The following is a 19,612-nucleotide window of genomic DNA, read 5'->3' as shown; positions in this document are numbered from 1 at the left end:
ATACCTGTCAATTAGTGATTTACTAATCAATGACATTCCTTTTATATGTCAATTAGTGATGCATTAATCAAGTAATTCCTTTTAACTCTCAATTAGATGCACTAATCAAGGACCTTCCTTCCAGCCTAGAATCTTCCTTGAGTTGGGCTTAAGAGGGCTTAAGAGGGCTTAAGCCTCCTCCTCTTCTTGGGCCAGGAAGATTGGGCCGTGACATTCTCCCCCACTCAATCTGGCGACGTCCTCGTTGCGTCTTCCTTGTAGGCATGGATGATGTCTTTGAAGTTCCATAACACTAATTCATTTTCCCAACTTGCCTCGCTTTCTGGTAACCCCTTCCACTTGACGAAATATTCGACGTAACTTGGATGGGTACCCCTTCTTGGTATCGCCCGATGTGTCAGTATCTCTTCGGCTTCTCTTTCGGGTACGATTGTGATTGTTGTGGGAGCTCTCTTTGAATCGTGTCTACTAGGATTTTCTTTATCTTCATGATAAGTTTTAAGTAAACTTACGTGGAATACGGGATGCATCTCCAAATGTGATGGCAGCTTTAGGCGGTAGGCCACTTTTCCTACTCGCTTCTCTACGAGGAAAGGGTCTTCGTATCGCCTTACAAGCCCCTTGTGGACCTTGGAAAATCGTCTTCTTTGATGGAGGAGGAGTTTTACCATCACTTGGTCTCCTTCTTCGAACTCCAAGTGCCTTCTCTTCGTGTCTGCTCATTTCTTCATTCGTTTGGCGGCTTTGGCAAGATGAGCTCGTACGATGTCGGCCTCTTCATGCCACCCTTTGGCAAATTTAAAGGCCGTGGGGCTTGGGCCTTTATAACCCATCGCCAAGGTGTGTGGTGTTAAAGGTTGTTGACTTGTAGCGATCTCAAAAGGACTCCCGCCTGTTGACTCACTTTTCTGCAGGTTGTATGAAAATTGAGCTATGTCCAACAACTTTGTCCAGTCCCTCTGATTGGCGCTTACATAGTGCCTTAAGAACAACTCAAGCAACGCGTTCACCCTTTCTGTTTGTCCGTTGGTTTGTAGGTGAAAACTGGTTGAGAAGTTGAGTTCGGAACCCATAAGTTTGAACATCTCCATCCAAAACCTTCCAGTGAAGCGAGTATCTCGATCGCTCACAATGGATTTTGGAATGCCCCAATATTTCATCACATGTTTGAAGAACGAGTTGGCAGCATCTTCGGCTGAGAACTTTGTGGTCATGGTAATGAATATTCTGTATTTGCTAAACCGATCCACTACGACCATGATGTTGCTACATCCATCAGACTTTGGTAGGCATGTGATGAAGTCCATGGAAATAATTTCCCAAGGTCTCTCTGGGATTGGCAAAGGCTCCAGAAACCCCGGAGTCTTGTGTTGATCCACCTTATCTTGTTGACATACAAGACACGTCTTAACATAGACTTCAATGTCGTCTCTCATCTGGGGCCAATAGTACCCACGTTCCACAAGCGCCAATGTACGATGAATACTTGGATGCCCAGCCCATCTTGATTCGTGGCACTCTTTCAAGATGGATCTTCTCAATCCTTCCCATTTTGGTACATAGACTCTTTCTCCTTTTGTGACGAGAACTCCATCCCTTAGCCAAAATTGGCGAGTCTTCCCTTTCTTCGCTAATTCCTTTACATTATTGGCTTGCGGGTCGTGCTCAATTCCTTCTTTGATTTGATCTATCAAAGAAAAGTTAGGACTCGTGATGGCAGCTAACTCTACTCTTCTACTCAAGGCATCAGCTACTAAGTTTGCTTTCCCTGGTTTGTACTCCATAACGAAGTCGAACTCTGCAAGAAAATCTTGCCACCTTGCTTGTTTTGGGGTCAGCTTCCTTTGTGTGAGGAAGTAACTTGTCGCTACGTTGTCGGTCTTCACGACGAACTTAGACCCGAGCAAGTAGTGTCTCCATGTGCACAAACAATGGACAACCGCAGTCATCTCCTTTTCTTGAACAGTGTACCGACGTTCATCGTCATTGAGCTTGTGACTATCATAGGCGATCGGGTGGCCCTCTTGCATCAACACTCCACCAAGGGCAAAATCTGAGGCATTCGTGTGGATCTCGTAAGCCTTGGTGTGATTTGGTAGTATCAACACGGGTTCTTCCATCACTGCCTGTTTTAACTTCTCAAACGCTTCATTGCATCTTGTATCCCAGCTCCACGACTTATTCTTTTTTAATAGGTCCGTTAACGGAGCTGTGATGGACGAGTACCCTTTTATGAACTTCCAATAGTAGTTGACAAGGCCAAGGAAAGATCTCAACTCGGTAACTTTCCTTGGTGGCTTCCAATCTTCTATGGCCTTTACTTTGGCCTTATCCATTCGGAGTTGGCCCCTGCCTACGATGTGCCCCAAGAACATCACTTCTGGACTTGCGAATTCACACTTCTCTTTCTTGACAAATAGTTTATTTTCCCTTAGTATCTAGAAAACTTGTTGCAGGTGTTGCAGATGATCCTCCAGTGTTCTGCTATATATCACAATATCGTCTAGGTACACCACAACGAACTTGTCCAAGAAGGGTTGGAATACTCGATTCATCAAGGTACAGAATGTGGAAGGAGCATTTGTTAAACCAAAAGGCATAACTAAAAACTCAAAAGAGACATACCTCGTAACACATACGGTTTTGGGCTCGTCTCCTTTCGCTATTCTCACTTGGTAGTATCTTGACCGCAGATCCAACTTTGTGAACCACTTCGCATCACCAAGTTGGTCGAACAAGTCAGCAATCAGTGGGATAGGGTACTTGTTCTTTACTGTCAACTTGTTGAGTGCCCGGTAATCGATGCACATTCGTAGCGACCCGTCATGCTTCTTTTGAAAAAGTACTGGTGCTCCATAAGGTGCTTTAGACGGCTTGATATAGCCCGCGTCTAACAACTCTTTCAATTGTCTCCTCAACTCCTCCAATTCGGGAGGTGTCATGCGATAAGGGACCGCCACTGGTGGTTTAGTACCTTCGAGTAACTCTATTTTGTGGTCCACCTCTCTCTTGGGCGGTAGTTTCTTCGGCAACTCAGCGGGCATCACATCTTGAAATTTCTCTAGAACATTCGCGACTTCTAGAGGTGTCTTCTCTTGGGACACGGTTTTCATATCTTCCTTCAGGCTAACAAGGAATGTTGGGTAGGCCTTTTTCATTCCTTTTGAGAGTTGCATGGCAGAGAGTTGCATTGCTTCTATCTTGTCTTCTCTTGTTAAAGGTATCATGCAAGTATTGTCGGGTTCCAAAATACACATAGTATTTGCAAAAGGGAGTGGGAAAGCATTTTGTGGTCATCCATGTTGAGGACCATTTTGTGGTCGTCCATGTCGACAATGGAAAAATTGAGGACTCCAGTCCACTCCCCCAAGTTGACCCTTACATTACGAGCAACGTCATATGTTGCACTTGGCGCTGAGTTGACCGCTTTAAGCCACCCCTGTTCTTTAGTGTAATCGATCCCCAACCTTCCCGCCTCTTTTACCTCTAGAAAGTTGTTATTGGCCTCCGTGTCTAGCAAAGCTTTGACAATGTGGTTCCCGACTTTAGTTTCTACGAACAACCGTCCTTTCTTCACGGACTTTGGTTCTTCGAACTTGGCTTTAATGGAATTGAGGAGATGTAGTGACCCCAATCGCGCGTCTTCCTGAAGGCGTTCTTGCTCCTCTAGTAATGCGGATAATTTGTCTTTCGTAGGGCAATCCCTTGCCTTATGGGGTCCTTCACAAAAGAAACATTTTATTCGGGGTCTCTCCCCACTTTTCTTGTCCTGATCCCTTCCCCCACTGGGTTTGTTGGAATTAGACGAGCCTTCCTTGTTGTGGAAACGATCTCTACCGTTCTTTCCCTTGTCACTCTTGTCGTGGGTCGACTTTGTATTGTCTTGCCTTCTCATTTCGACAAGTGATTCGGCCACTGCAATAGCGGAGCTTAGGTCTTGGACACCACGTTGTTCTAACTCCAACTTCGCCCACATTTGTAGACCATCAGTAAAGGCGAACAGGGCTTCATCGTCTGAGTAGTTAGGGATCTCAAGGAGAGTAGTGATGAACTCCTTGACATACTCCTTGATACCCCCTCTTTGTGAGAGCCTCCGCAACTTGTCCCTTGCTTCTCGAATAGCGTTTTCAGGATAAAACTGTCTCTTGAGTTCCTCCTTGAATTCACCACAGGTATTGATAGAACACGTACCTTTTTCAATGTCGCTACTCCTTTGCCTCCACCACAGCATCGCGGTGTCTTCCAGGTATGTCGTGGCAGTATCTATCTTTCTCGCCTCTTCTACTAGGCCGAGTGCTTTGAAATACTGGTCCAGACTCCATAGAAAGTTGTCGATCTCTTTCGCATTCCTCTCGCCTAAATACGCTTTAGGCCTTGGAACGTCTATCCTTATCGGATTGGGGACTCCTACAGGCACGCGTCCGCAATCTTGCGTCACCGCCTTCTTGAGTAACGCCACATCCTCTTCGGTAGCTTGTAACTTAGAAGTCATTACCTCGAGTTTCTCAGTCAAGGTACTGATTTCACCAAGGAGGGTCTGCTCCACGATCTAAGCTTGCTCTTGACATTTGGACAAGCCTTCGTTCAGGGCACCTTGCATTCCTCCTCGGAGCTCGTCTCTCTCCTACTCAAGCTCGGCAATGTGTTCCTCTAAGTCCCCGGTATTATCTTGTCCGTACGCCACGGTGAGTTCTACCTTCTCCAACCTGGCGATAATATCAACGATAGCGTCTATTGATCTTTCTCTTTCTTTGTTAGTTTTGGTTCCTCCCGTATGAACTTTGCGAGAGTTCCTACCCTCTTCTCCGATCCCGTGGGAAAGATTCTCTACTTCGTCCACGACCTTTAATATTTCTTCCGATCTCCTCGTCATTTCAGCTCTGATACCAATTGTCACGGGCTTGGTATTTTCACCAACAATCCGTGCGGCACTAGTTATGATCTTCGTAAGATTGAATAACTAGTCAGCCTTACTCAAAGTAACACTCGAATAAACACGAGAACTTTAGAGAGAGAAAGTAATATATATTGATCAAAATACTTTGTGATTTACAATGTAATACATCAAGGGTATTTATAGGACTTATTCTAGCCGTTATATTAGTTGTACACTAATTTAGGAATTCTTTATACCTGTCAATTAGTGATTTACTAATCAAGGACATTCCTTTTATATGTCAATTAGTGATACACTAATTAAGGAATTTTTTTAACTCTCAATTAGATGCGCTAATCAAAGACTTTCCTTCCAGCCTAGAATCTTCCTTGGGTTGGGCTTAAGATGGCTTAAGCCTCCTTTTCTTGGGCCAGAAAGATTGGACCATGACAAAATGCACAAGATAAATACTAGTTCAACTAATTAGACTAATATGGTATGTTAGATGGGAAAACATGTCATTTGTATTTCATTAGTTAAAATAAATAAGGCAACTTCAATAGGCAAATTACAAAATTGCCCAAACCATGAACACAAAAACTCACAAGATAATCTTGGATAATTCCATTGAGGTAAACATTTCAAGGACATTCTTATTGGGTCAAAAAAAATAAAAATTACAATACAATTCTTAAACAATAAAACTTCACAAACAATAACAAAATATTCTAACAATTATACTCAACACCATCCATTCCCCTCGATTGCACATGCTTTAGTGCAATGTGAACTTCTCAAGAACTTCAAAATAATCGGGGAAGGTTTTGCGGGTGCAGCCAGGATCCTTGATTGTAACCGCAACATCCGAGCAGGCAGCAAGGGAGAAGGCCATGGCCATTCTGTGATCATCGTAAGTATCGATAGCAGTTACATTCAATTTCTCGGGTGGAGTAATCACACAATAGTCGGACCCCTCTTCCACAGTCGCCCCTAGCTGAAACCGACAAGATTTATAACCGTAAGTGTCAAACCAGATAATGGAAGAACACGAATCAAAGTACCTTTCTCAGTTCTGTGCAAATTGCTATCATTCGTTCCGTTTCCTTGACTCTCCAGCTTGCAACTGTAGAGAAAAAATAATCGAAAAGAACTTCATTTTTTGAAACACTTTTGTATATGACTCTCTGCTCGTGAAACCACCAATGAATTCTTGATACAAATCCAAATATGTTTGGTATGAAAGTCTTAGTTGTCTAGGATTTACATATTTTTTCACAGAGAAATGTGCAACTCTGGATTAGATCAAAGTATAATCTACTGAACCGTCCAACCACTATACCGATATCAGCCGAACCAAAAAAATCATATAAGCCGGATATAGGGTCTTGATTCAGTAACCGACGTAGTAGGGTTGGATATAAGGTCTATTCAAATAATCAAAAACCGATCCACACTCCTAATATATTAATTAATGTTATGATTAATATTACAGATATACCAACTTGAGATTTCAAGTTTTTGTTTAGTAAGAAAATTTGTATGAAATGGTTAATATATTAATGTTTTTATACTTGGTTTTGTTTAATTAGTTGTTTTAAAATTAGGTTAAAATATGTAGAATATAAATTATTGGATATATAGTGTCGGATATTCAAACAATTATCAAATCAACCCAATATATGATATATCCAAACTGCTGGATATAGGGTCATTGAGTATACCACCATGTAGCTCAAATGGCAAGGGTCTTATCTCATAAACCAAAGGTTTTAGGTTCGATTCATCTAAGAACGCTCTGATTTAAGGGAGGTCATGACTGTGCTATCTACCTAGACTAAACCCGGGTCACAAAAAAAAAGTACAAATAATACCAAAACAAACTATAAAACATACCATCTCTGATGGTCGTAGGTCCATCCGCATAGAGAGCGACAACTGCAAGCGTCATGGCAACATCGGGCATCTTGTTCATATTAACATCTACGGCGCGTAAATGCTTCAATCCCGTTGAATTTCGAGGAGGACCCGTCACAGTCACGCTAGTGTCTGTCCAAGTAACCTTAGCACCCATTTTCTCTAAAACCTCAGCAAATTTTACATCCCCCTTTTTTGTTTCGAAACAAGGGAAAAAAATACAATAAGGAAAACATGTTTCTAGACGAGTTTAAATCATTAAAAAGAAAAATAAAACACAATCTATTTATGTTATTACCTGTAAGCTACTCGTACCACATCCTTCGACAGTTATGGTCCCACCCGTGATAGCAGCTCCAGCGAGAAAGTAACTGGCACTCGAAGCATCACCTTCAACATAAGCATTCCCGGGAGACCTATAAAAGGACAACTACATATTGAGTTTTGATGATGATGTTTTATTTTCTTTGTTGTTTCATATTGCTGAACTTGTGACAATTCATGTCATGACTTGGTCTGTAATGGTTTACTGTGAAATAGTGTATTGTTTTCTCAAAAAAAAGAAAATCTATAAAAATGAAACGAGAAACTAGAATGGAAAATATTTACTTGTATTTTTGTCCTCCTTTAACCAAGAATCTATCCCAGTTATCGGTATGATCAACGCTGACTCCAAAACGTTTCATTAACTTGAGTGTCATCTCCACATAGGGTATAGATATAAGTTTATCAATGATCTCGATTTCTACGTCACCTAAAGCCAAAGGAGCCGCCATGAGAAGTGCGGTCAAGTATTGACTACTAATTGATCCAGAAAGCTTTACCTGCAAATACCAACACGAATGGAAATCAATTCATTTCTATCACAAAATGACAGGTATGAAATTTGGAGAGAACAAAAAAAAAAGGTTACCTTTCCCCCTGGAAGGCCACCCTTTCCAACTACACGAACCGGAGGGCATTTTGTGCCAAGAAAGCAATCAACATCTGCACCAAGTTGCTTAAGACCTGAGACCAAGTCGCCAATTGGTCTCTCCCTCATTCGTGGGACTCCGTCAAGTACATAACTAAAAGCAATTGTAAGACAATAAATGCCATTAGTCCACCTTTCGGGATAAAAAGTAACAATATGAACATAGAATTACATGTCATTTAATCGCAAAAGGTGAAAAAATCATTTCGAGACAAAAAATTCCAAAACAAAAACGATCACCAACTTCAAATACTAGCTCTTACTAATACATGGAGGATGGTCCCTAATACATTTCAAAGAATGGAAATTGATAGTGAGCAAGTCATGAAAAATAATGATCATGTGAGAAGATAAATATTATATGCGTTGTTTAGTGTTTGTTTCAGGTTGTGTCAAGCATTTGTTTGAATTGTAGTTGATTTTGTTTTTGGAGGATTTTAACAAAATGATTGATGCAACCACGAAATACACTGTGGGTAACTCAAGTGGTAAGAGTCTTAAACCGGGATTGGTGAAAGCACATTGATTTCCCTAGGTATCAAGTGGTTCATTCTCCATGATCCAAGTTACTCAATCAAATGGAGCAAAGATAACCGTGTGATCATCCATTCGTTGAAAAGAATCAAAATACCATTTGTTGGTTTGAAAACACCAACTCCTCAATCACAAGATGCAATCCTAACTAGAAAGCTAAAGTTCAATTCCTAGTAAAAACATCTTGATTGATGTCCAAGGTTATGGCAATGGAATGTTGTCTTTGCCTCCTTCATATGAAGAAAAAAAAGAAGAAGATGCAACCCTATTTTCAATGGTGAGAATCATCCCAAATCAATTGATTCATTCTCAAGGATCCAATTTACTCAAAATTCAATTAATCAAAGATCCCCATATGATCATCCCCTAAATAAACACTAATTTCTCATTAATCCAATGAGTTTCAAAGTCAAAGAAAGTTAGAATTCGACTGACCTCGAATTACCACCAGCAGCAGTTACAGCAGCCGCCAATGGTCTCATAGCTGTTCCTGCATTTCCTAAGAACAGCTGGATTTCTTCATTGGAAGCTTCCTTTCCAACAGGGAATAAACCTCCACAACCTTCAACTATTGCCTGTTTGATTACATAATCTTCTTCTACATTAAGCCCAAGTGTTCTCAAAGCACCAAGCATATAATGAACATCATCACTATCCAACAGGTTGTCCACAACAGTTGTTCCCTAAACAAGATTCAGTTTTCAGATCAATCCACACAATTGCAAACCAATCTAGATCTCAATAAAATTTTGCTTACCTCAGACAGGGCAGCAAGAAGCAGTATGCGATTCGATAGGGATTTCGATCCAGGCAATTTGACCGTACCAGATATCTCCTTAATGGGTTGCAAAACAATCTCAGGTACTGTTGAAGGTTTCTCTGCAGTTGCTAAAGATGCAGAAACCCTAAATGGGGAACTAACTCGAAGTGAAGAAGACTGATTAAAAGTGAATAATTTGGATGAAATCATTGGTTTTGATCCAAACGAGATGGAACCCAGTTTAGGTATCCCATTTCTGTTGCTGGGTAGAGTTGAGCTGAAGTTGTAAGATTGGATCCCATTCGACATCTTGCTCACCTGCGCCATTGTTATCTCTCTGTGTGTTTCTTGAGGAGGATTTATTAGTGTCAAAGGAAGACGAAGAAGAAGAAGAAGAAGTTAGGTGGGTATGGAGGAAAAGGCGTCACCAACCACCTAACTTGGTTTGAAGGAAGGAATAGGGAATGAAAAGAGACGGCTTTATCTTTACCAACCCCCCAAATTCATCTTGGACGTACAAATTTGAAGGATCAAGATTTCAAAGAGAGCTAATTTATTTGAAAATGTTTTTCATTTTAAGGAATTTAACATGAGTGGAACATGTTTACCTACTTCATTTACAACTTTTTGTCAAATATTTTTTTTATTGAAATGTGATAATATTTGAAATGTCTTAATAAAATAAATTAATTTTTAAACATTTTTATTTAAATTTAGTCTTAACCCATAGTGGATCCATGATTTAAAGTTTGATTAAATTTTTAAAAAAAATTAATAAAAAAATTATAATAATATAAATGGTTTAAAATTCTTAATAAATCACGAATAATATATTAAAAAAATAAATAGAAAACTCTCATTCCGTTCATTTCGATAAAACAACATTTTTTCACATATTTTTTTCTAATGAACATCTCAGCTTGTGACCTTACAATTTCTTTTTAATCGATCAAATATTTGATTCATTTTTTTAACCTTTAACATCGTAACATCACAGTTTGGTCAATCAAATATTTGATTTATATTTTTTAAACACTTTCAATTATTACAAGTTTATTATCCCTATGCAAATCATATATCAACCACACTTGGTTAAAATGTTGTACTTATTTTATTAGGTTATGAGTTCGAAACATACCTATTATTTTAAATTTTAATCATTTTAAGTTAATGAACGGGTCAACCTTCAATCCGACTCAAATATCCATTTACTCTCACATATATTCAAATTAACCACATCTCTCGACCCGGCAATCCGGATAGTTTGAAATTAATCATTATTATATATATATTAGATAGTTAGTTAAAAAATTGAACTTATATTGTTAAGAATGTCATACGTTCATCAAATTTGATGTTGAATTTAAAATGTAAAAGTCTTATTAACCTAGTTGATTAAATGGTTGTATTTGATTTGTTATGTTACAAGTTTGAAACATATGTATAGCATTTTTAATTTTATTTTTAACCGTTTTAAGTTTTTAGCGGGTCAACCCATAATCCGACTCAAGTATCCATTTACTCTCATATATATTTAAATTAACCACCGCTCTCGATTCGGCAATCCATACACTTTGAAATTAAGTATTATTATAATATATATATTCAGGCTTAGTTGTTCGATTTGGAACTCGGTTTAATATTTTTCAAAATTGACATACATCTATCTAATTTTGGGTTTTGAATTAAATTAATTGATTTACATTTGCTTAAATGAAGTAAGGGTTATTTAGAAATTTTGGAAATCAATTAAAACAGTTGAATAGACTTTTTGTGGTAAAAAATGAGTCATCCAAATTGCACAAATTTTAATCCATTTATTTAAAGCTGGCTTGATTTTGGTGATTAATTTAATCAAAATGAAGTATAGGAAAATATATATATATATATATATATATATATATATATATATATATATATATATATATATATATATATATATATATATATATTTCTGTAAATTAATTTTGATTTAATATTAAAAATTTATAACTGAATATTTTGTTTTCAAATGAATTTGAATTATTATTAGTATTCAATCCAAATTAGAAACATGGCCATTGGGATAAATACATCAATGTTATTACAAAGGACATTATTTGGTAGTTTGGGCTTCTATAAAGGCTCACATTTAATGGACTAGTTAGCCAAGAAGCCCATTTTAAAACAACTAAAATTTGGTCCAAACTCAACTCATTATTTAACCCATTTATAAAAAAAATTGAAGAAGAAAAAAGTAAATTTTATAAACAAGTATTAAATATAATTGGTTATGTAGTTAATAAATAATCTAAATTATATTATAACAACATACCAACTAAAAGAAACAACTCAAAACTTATTATCAGTTGAAGCTAGAGATTAACATCCAAATCGAATTGAATTGTCTATTTTTTATATCGATTTCATCCTAATCAATAAAATATTTATCCACGAAATATAATAAAATCGATATATTATGGTCGAATATTGGATCCTTCTAAATATGTAGTTTTATTAATGGTTGCAAAGTTAATCTATAATAATATCGAATATGAATGATGTATAGTGTCCAATATTATAAAATTTAAAATTTATATCACGTATCAAATGTTTTATATATATAATCTCATTTAGAGTCTTATACTAGCATAAATCATGTGTATTTGCAAGGATAAAAATATATATATAATATTATTTATCTATAAATATTTTAAATAAAATTAATATTATTTAAATTTAATTAATTTAAAATTAGTTTTAGTTTTCAAAAATTAAGTTTAATCTTAAACTTAATATTAACATATATTTTATCCCATCAGCGCACCCACTTAACCCCTCAATTGATCTTCATCTCGTGACTCACACTTTTTCATATGTCTCTTTATCCCATTGGCAAACCACCCACTGACCCTAATCTCGTGACTCACTATTTCATAGCATTTATCCTTCAATAAACCACTCACCAATCTTAGTCAACCTCTCTTTTACTCTCACTTCAACAAATCAACAACCAATCTAAATTTATCACATACCTCTTATCCAACGTCAAACCAACCACTAACCACCACCCGACCTTCATCTCGTGACCTCACACTTTTAAATGCTCATCAAACCAATCATTAATTCCGACCTCACACTCGACAAATTACTCATCACCCACCACCCGACTTCCATCTCGTGACCTCACACTCGACAAATCACTCACCACTAATTTCGACCTCACACTCGACAAATCACCCACCACCTGACCTCCATCTCGTGACCTCACATTTTCAAATGCTCGCCAAATCAACCACTAATTCCGACTTCACACTTTTAGATGTCTATCATTTGTTTAAAAGTTGCGTCACCATATATTATAGTCAATAATACATTTTGGAAATGTAAATTTGCATGTTTTGGGATTCGAATCCTAGTGTTAAGCATGAAACGTGAATACTTAAACCGCTAGACCACTTATAATTGTTGAAATGATTTTATTATTTTGTATGTGTATGTATATTTTGTATTTAGTATTTATTACTAATTTGTTAATTTTTATATTAACATAAAAATTATTTATATTCATCAAGAAAATATTATATATATATATATATGATGAGAAAAAAATATATGATAAAAGATAAAATGCATTTATATAAAATTAATGATGAAAAATAATATAATATATATAAAATATCACCATACGGCATTCATTTTGTGACCTCACACTTTCAAATGATCGTCAAACCAACTATTAATTCTAACATCACAGTCAATAAACCACCCACAACCCGACATCCATCTTGTGACCTCACACTTTCAAATGATCGCCAAACCAACTATTAATTCCGACCTCACACTCGACAAACCACCCACTACCCGACCTCCATCTCGTGACCTCACACTTTTAAATGCTCGTCATACTAACCACTAATTTTGACCTCACACTCGACAAAACACCCATCACTTGACCTTCATCTCGTATCCTCACACTTTCAAATGTTCGCCAAACCAATCATTAATTCTGACCTCACACTTTTATATGCATATTATTTGTTTAAAAGTTGCGCCATAAGAATACATTTTTGTGGAATATAAATTTGCATGTTTTGATAATCGAATCCTAATTTTAAGCATGAAATTTGAACACTTAAATCACTAGAGCACTAATTGTTGAAATAATTTAATTATTTTGTGTATGTACATATATTTTGTATTTAATATTTTTTATCAATTAATTTTTTTATATTAACATAAAATAATATTTATATTTATAAGGAAAATATTATATATATATATATATGATGAGAAAAAAAAGTATGATATAAGATAAAATGTATTTATATAAAATTAATGATGAAAATTAATATAATATATATAAGGTAACAAATAAATATAAAATTTTGAAGGTACGTGTATTTATAAAAGAAAATGTTTATATAAATATATATAATAAATATAAAAATGATGAGAGTATTTATAAAAAACAAATTGTTTATATCTTAAATTAATATTAATGTGAATTAATATTAGTGTAGATAGTTTTTTATATAATATATGGTATATATATATAAAACAAAATGTAATTAACAAAGAGGGAGAGAAAAAATATTTAATAATATGGATTATAAATTTATGATGACGTGGATTAATGTGGTCACTGTGATTTTAAGAATTAATGTGTTCAAATTTAAATTTATTTAAAAAGATAGATCCAAAATGATCTAATCTTAGTTTGTATTTGTAATCTTTGTATTGATATTATGAAATATGTTTGTAATCTTGATACATATAATAGTTTAAATGAAAAAGTAGATATTTGACTTTATTTTTAGAAAATGGTTAGATATTATAAAAGGTATTGAGTTTTTAATTGTTTGAATTATTATAATATTTTTGTATTTAAATTTTATAAAAATAAATAATAATTTAATATTTTAATTAATAAATTAAATTATTTTATGGTTGAAAATAAATATAATAGAATAAAGAGTTTTGGTAAAAACTAAAAAAAATCAAATCAAACAAACTCTAAATATTAATTAAAAACTATTTATTTGCACACATAATTTAAAAACAATTAAATTATTGAGTGTTTCTTTATCATGTACATATATTAATTTATATATAATTAATGATTGTAAAAATCATGAGTCATGTGTGGTGGCCAGTGGGTGTGTACTTTACTTGTCATTCCACCACCCATTTAATTGAATTTTTTTAATATATCTTGTAGAGATATGAAACATTATTGTAAATTGTTTTTATCAATGGTCAAAATTAAATAGAGGCATGGATTGGATATGTTGGAAGAAATAATAAAATAATATTCTTTCTAACTTATCCCAAAGTTGGTACTATTACAGTATTACACACCACAAGTCTTTTTAAAAACCAACATCCTTCTTAATATTAAAACATATGAAATTACATCAAATTTTCCTTTAAAATAATTATGTGATATTTTTAAGAATTATACATAAATAAAGAAAAATCTAAAATAGACATTATATGAATCTTGCCTTTCTAAGACTTCCAAACAGCTCCAATTAATCATGACCTTGGCGTTTGGGATTAGGTAATGGGCAGTAGTCAATTTATTATTTAATTTCAATTTGTCCACTTTTTTGTTTTAAAATAATGAATAAAATGACAAAAGTTTCAATTGATTAATCTTAACTAGTTTACAAATTAATGGGCACATAATTATAATATTTTATGTTCTTTTTAGATATTGGTTGACGATCTCGAACACACGGTTGTTTTTGAACATATGAAATCATATAAGTGATATTATTATGGTAGAGTAATTAAAGTGAAAAGAATCTTGATTTTATATTATGTTAATCTATAATAAACTCTTAGGTTAAAAAATATATGCTTAAGATTCTTAATTGATCTTTCTTTTTTCTCTATTATTTATTATTATCATCAACATAAATTTATTTATTTTCAAAGAGAATATTGAAGTGCAACAAATATGAGTGACCTAAGCTAGGAAGATTAGTTGGTGTTTTTTTTAATGTATATTTTATTTGAAAGTTAAGTGAAGTTTCAACTAAGATTCTAATTTTCAAACGATTTCTAGTTTTAGTTTTGACAATAAGATAGCATTTTCGTACTTTATACGATATATCTATAAAATACTAATTTGTTTTTTTTTAAGGTAACAAGTTAGCATAACCATCTTAAATGAAAAATTGGACTTTTAACCTAAAATAAAATATCAATTTTAAGAAGTTCTATTACCACTTAAATTAATGTAGAATGAAATGTAAAATATTAATTTAGTATATAAAAAATATTTTCATTTAACATAATTATTGAAATAGTTGGTTGAAGGGAGAGAGTGATGAGAGATAGGCTTATCCAATTTGATAGGCTTGAAATTGAAAACCATCCATCATTCAATCCACATAAAGGCATGGGATAGGCCACAATTATTTTAATTTTTGTTGAAAAACAACAATGAATTATAATCCAAATCAATACAAAATATGTTGATTGTTACATTAATACTTCTATTCCATTCTCAAGTCAAAGTGAGGTTTCAAATTTTGTTTATTGTTGTTATCGTTTTTATTTCATTTTATCGTATTTCAGATCTAAACCCGAAAACACTTTCATATTTCATTTTATCGTATTTCAGATCTAAACCCGAAAACACTTTCAAAAGACATAACAACAACAATAAGAAAGAATTGAACTTAGTTTAGTATGTCTTGCCACAATTTTTTCATTTGCTTCCAAGCAAAATCTTGCCACAAGTTCATAAAAAACAATTTATTAACACAAAGACTCTCTAATGGATTTTGGTAACAATTTGTCAAAGAGATACATTGCGAGAAAGAGATGAGAACTATTCTTATAGCGCACTTATTATTATTAAAATGAAACGAAATGCGAAAGATCCGATAGCGTTTTCAAAATAGATTCTTGAACAAATATGAACAAAACCCGATAACCCAATTCTCGAGCAATGCTGTAGCTAGCTTCGCCTTTCACCATCCAACCGGACAAAAAAACCCTAACCGATGATGGCTTTAGCCGCGGCGATCACTGCCTCAGCAGTGATTCCATACTCCTGATAAATCTTTGGGGCTGGAGCACTCGCACCAAAACGATCAATGCCAATCGCTTTCCCGTTACTCCCAACGAATTTCTCCCATCCAAGCGTTGATCCCGCTTCCAAACTAACCTTGGCGTTAACCCCCTTAGGAAGTACACTCTCTTTATACTCGTCCGATTGAGCGAGATAGAGTTCCCAACAAACAAGCGAAACAACCCTAACCGTCTTCCCTTCTTTTCTTAGCTCATCGGCTGCTTTCACAACGATTTCCAATTCCGAACCGGTTCCGATCAAGATCGCATCCGGTTTATTACCCGTGGAATTATCCGTTAGAATGTAACCACCCTTCTCGACTCCTTCAATCGAAGATCCAACCAGTTGTGGCAACTTTTGACGAGAGAGCGCCAAAACAGTTGGCGTTTTCTTGGCTTCGACTGCCACTTTATAGGCACCTGCGGTCTCGGTTCCATCAGCCGGGCGCATCATGTAGATGTTGGGCATGGCTCGAAAGCTAGCTAAATGCTCGATAGGTTGATGGGTCGGACCGTCCTCTCCTAGCCCGATCGAGTCGTGGGTCATGACATAGATAACCCTAGCTTCCGATAAGGCGGAGATTCTCATGGCAGCTCTCATGTAGTCGGTGAAGACGAAGAATGTTGCGCAATAGGGGATGAAACCGGGGCTATGTAGAGCAATTCCATTACATATTGCTCCCATTGCGTGTTCACGAACGCCAAATCGGATGTTACGTTCCTCAGGGGTGTTCTTTTGGAAATCGCCAAACGATTTTAGTAGGGTCATGTTTGAAGAGGCGAGATCGGCACTTCCACCCACGAAACCGGGGAGTACTTTGGCAAGAGCGTTTAGATTTTGTTGGGATAGGTTTCTAGTCGCATCAGCTGCACTTTCGGTAGTGTATGTCTGCAAAAGTAAAGAGAATAATATGAATTCATTAGAAAACACCTTTTCCTTCTGTCAAAATTATTTGAAATTCCCAACTCACCGGAAGAGCTTTCTCCCAACCCGAAGGTAATTCACCCGATAAGATCGACTTAAAATCCACAGCCTCATCCGCATACTTCTTCTCGTACTCAGCATACTTCGCGTTCCATTCAGCTTCAAGCTTAGCCCCAATCGGAGTATGGCGACTCCAATGACTATCGTGTTCATATCGAATAAACAACCAAACAAACCAAACCAAAACACAACTACAATAATAACAACAAACTTACCTCTTCACATCCTCGGGCACATGGAAAGGTTCGTATGGCCATCCAAGGTTCTTCCTCGTTGCATCAACTTCCTTAGCTCCAAGAGCACTACCATGTACACTATACGAGTTTGCCTTGTTCGGAGAACCAAACCCAATTGTAGTAGTTACCTATACAAAAACCACAAAAAGTAAGAATCTTTTTTTCAAAGGTGAGCTACACTACACTACATTTCTTCCAGTGAAACCGAACCTTGATCAATGTTGGCTTGTCAGTGACCGCCTTAGCTTCCTGAATAGCAGCACGAATTTCATCATAACCCGTGTTTCCATTCTTAACCCAGATAACATGCCAACCGAGAGCTTCAAAACGAGTGTCAACACTTTCGGTAAAAGCAATCTCAGTATCACCATCAATTGAAATATGATTATCATCATAGAAAGCAATAAGCTTTCCAAGTCCCCAATGTCCAGCTAATGAACAAGCTTCATTAGCAATTCCCTCCATTTGACAACCATCACCCAATATCACATATCTAAATGATTATCAAAAAACCAATCCAATCAACCAATCAATCAATCAAATTCAATGTAAGGATAGAAACAAGTTGAATCATTTACGTGTAATGATCGACAATCTCAGCATCTGGCTTGTTGAAACGAGCAGCCAAATGCTTCTCAGCAAGAGCTAATCCAACAGCATTAGCAATTCCTTGTCCAAGAGGACCTTCATAGAGTTTCACAACAGAATTCAGCAATAGATTTATCAAATTTATGTCAAAATTATTGATAGAAATTCGAACCAGTTGTAACTTCAACACCAGGGGTTTCAAAGTTTTCTGGGTGACCAGGAATTTTACTTCCCCATTGACGAAAACTCTTCAAATCTTCTTCCTAGAAACATAAATCATCCAACTTTACAGCATTATCTAAACTAGATCTAAAGAAATTTCAGTAAAAAAAGAAGCAAACCTGAACACTGTCGTATCCAGCTAAGTGAAGAAGAGCATACTGAAGCATACAACCATGTCCAGCCGAAAGAACAAACCGATCACGATTAAACCAATAAGGGTTTTTCGGGTTATACCTCATAATTTCATCATAAAGAATATGACCCATTGGCGCACAACCCATAGGTAAACCAGGATGACCCGAATTCGCTTTCTCAACAGCATCAATCGCAAGAAATCGAATCGTGTTAACAGATTTATCAACTAGGGTATTTTCAGTCTTCTCTAACGTTTCCACAGCCGCCGATGCGCGAACAGAGACGCGACGCGAGTTAATGGAACGGCGTGAGCGAGTTGGGAGAGAAGAAGGGGAAGAAGCGGTGGATTTGAGGGCGGAGAAAGAGATGGGGGCGGGGAGATTGAGACGGTCGGAAGGGGGAGATGGGTTTGAGACATGGTGGGAAGTTGAACGGGAGAGGAGAGCTTGGGAGAGAGTTAGAGAAGAAGAAGATGCCATGGCTGATGATGGCTCTGTTTCTTAGACAGAGGTCAGTGAAGAAGTGAATTGGAGAGGAGATATAAGAGAGAGAGATGAAGATAATTTGAAATGGAAATGTGTGAAGGAGTTTGATTTGGTGAGAGGATTGAGAAACTGTGAAGGTGTAAAACTTCGTCTGATCCGTCTGTCTTTGTAGCTGGTGGAGGAGACGAAACAGAGAGGAGATAGAGAGAGAAAGTCTTGTTTGGTTTAAATGTTGGTATATACTTTTTTCTTTTTTTAAATTTTATTTTTTTAAACCCTAATCTTTATTTTTCTTTCGGAATTGCGACTAATCCCCAATGTTAAACCTTAAACCTGTAGCCCATACACATTATCAACCAATCTATTTAGACAAATGAAATTTGTTGTCCCAAATGACCTCGAGAACCAACCTAGAGATAGAATGAGTATATCCACTTCATGTCATGTTGGTATATACTCAAGGATATGTTTGGTTGGAGTTATTATTGTTTATTAAGCTCTTGGGTCTAATTTGGATTTGGGTTTTTCAAAAAATATAGATATTTTGAAAATAATTATTGGTGATGATCAACTTAGAGAGGTCATCTAGAAAGTCAATTTTTGGGATTGGGCAAATTGTCTAATCATGGAATATCAAGAATTGGAAAAAAAAAAAAAATACTTAAATGATATTAATAAATAATGATAAAATTAAAAGTTAAAAATTAAAATTAAAATATATAAATTTGATTAAAAAAACAAGTTTTTATAATGGATAAAAAGGTGAGTTAATTGTCTTATTTGCATAACCATATAAAAAAAATGATAAACTCAACGAAAAAATCAGCGCGAAAGTAAAT

At 35.7% G+C, this 19,612-nt stretch overlaps 2 protein-coding genes across 2 annotated transcripts; both read right to left on the bottom strand.

Annotated features, from left to right (window-relative positions):
• Positions 1-5,477: 5,477 nt before the first annotated feature.
• Positions 5,478-9,529, bottom strand: LOC124941694 (3-phosphoshikimate 1-carboxyvinyltransferase 2). The gene is made up of 8 exons (XM_047482041.1): positions 9,055-9,529; positions 8,733-8,980; positions 7,704-7,857; positions 7,400-7,614; positions 7,089-7,206; positions 6,770-6,980; positions 5,938-5,999; positions 5,478-5,870 (listed from the first exon to the last, which is right to left on the bottom strand). The coding sequence occupies exons 1-8, from the start codon at positions 9,382-9,384 to the stop codon at positions 5,652-5,654; spliced, it is 1,557 nt and encodes a 518-aa protein (XP_047337997.1). The 5' UTR covers positions 9,385-9,529; the 3' UTR covers positions 5,478-5,651.
• Positions 9,530-15,789: 6,260 nt separating this feature from the next.
• LOC124942293 (transketolase, chloroplastic) lies at positions 15,790-18,900 on the bottom strand. The gene is made up of 7 exons (XM_047482767.1): positions 18,273-18,900; positions 18,104-18,194; positions 17,922-18,027; positions 17,554-17,836; positions 17,323-17,471; positions 17,094-17,247; positions 15,790-17,011 (listed from the first exon to the last, which is right to left on the bottom strand). The coding sequence occupies exons 1-7, from the start codon at positions 18,765-18,767 to the stop codon at positions 16,049-16,051; spliced, it is 2,241 nt and encodes a 746-aa protein (XP_047338723.1). The 5' UTR covers positions 18,768-18,900; the 3' UTR covers positions 15,790-16,048.
• Between the last annotated feature and the right edge of the window lie 712 nt (positions 18,901-19,612).

Source organism: Impatiens glandulifera, chromosome 6, assembly GCF_907164915.1.
Source record: "Impatiens glandulifera chromosome 6, dImpGla2.1, whole genome shotgun sequence".
Classification (NCBI taxonomy): domain Eukaryota; kingdom Viridiplantae; phylum Streptophyta; class Magnoliopsida; order Ericales; family Balsaminaceae; genus Impatiens; species Impatiens glandulifera.
This window is presented reverse-complemented; position numbering and strand designations above follow the sequence as displayed.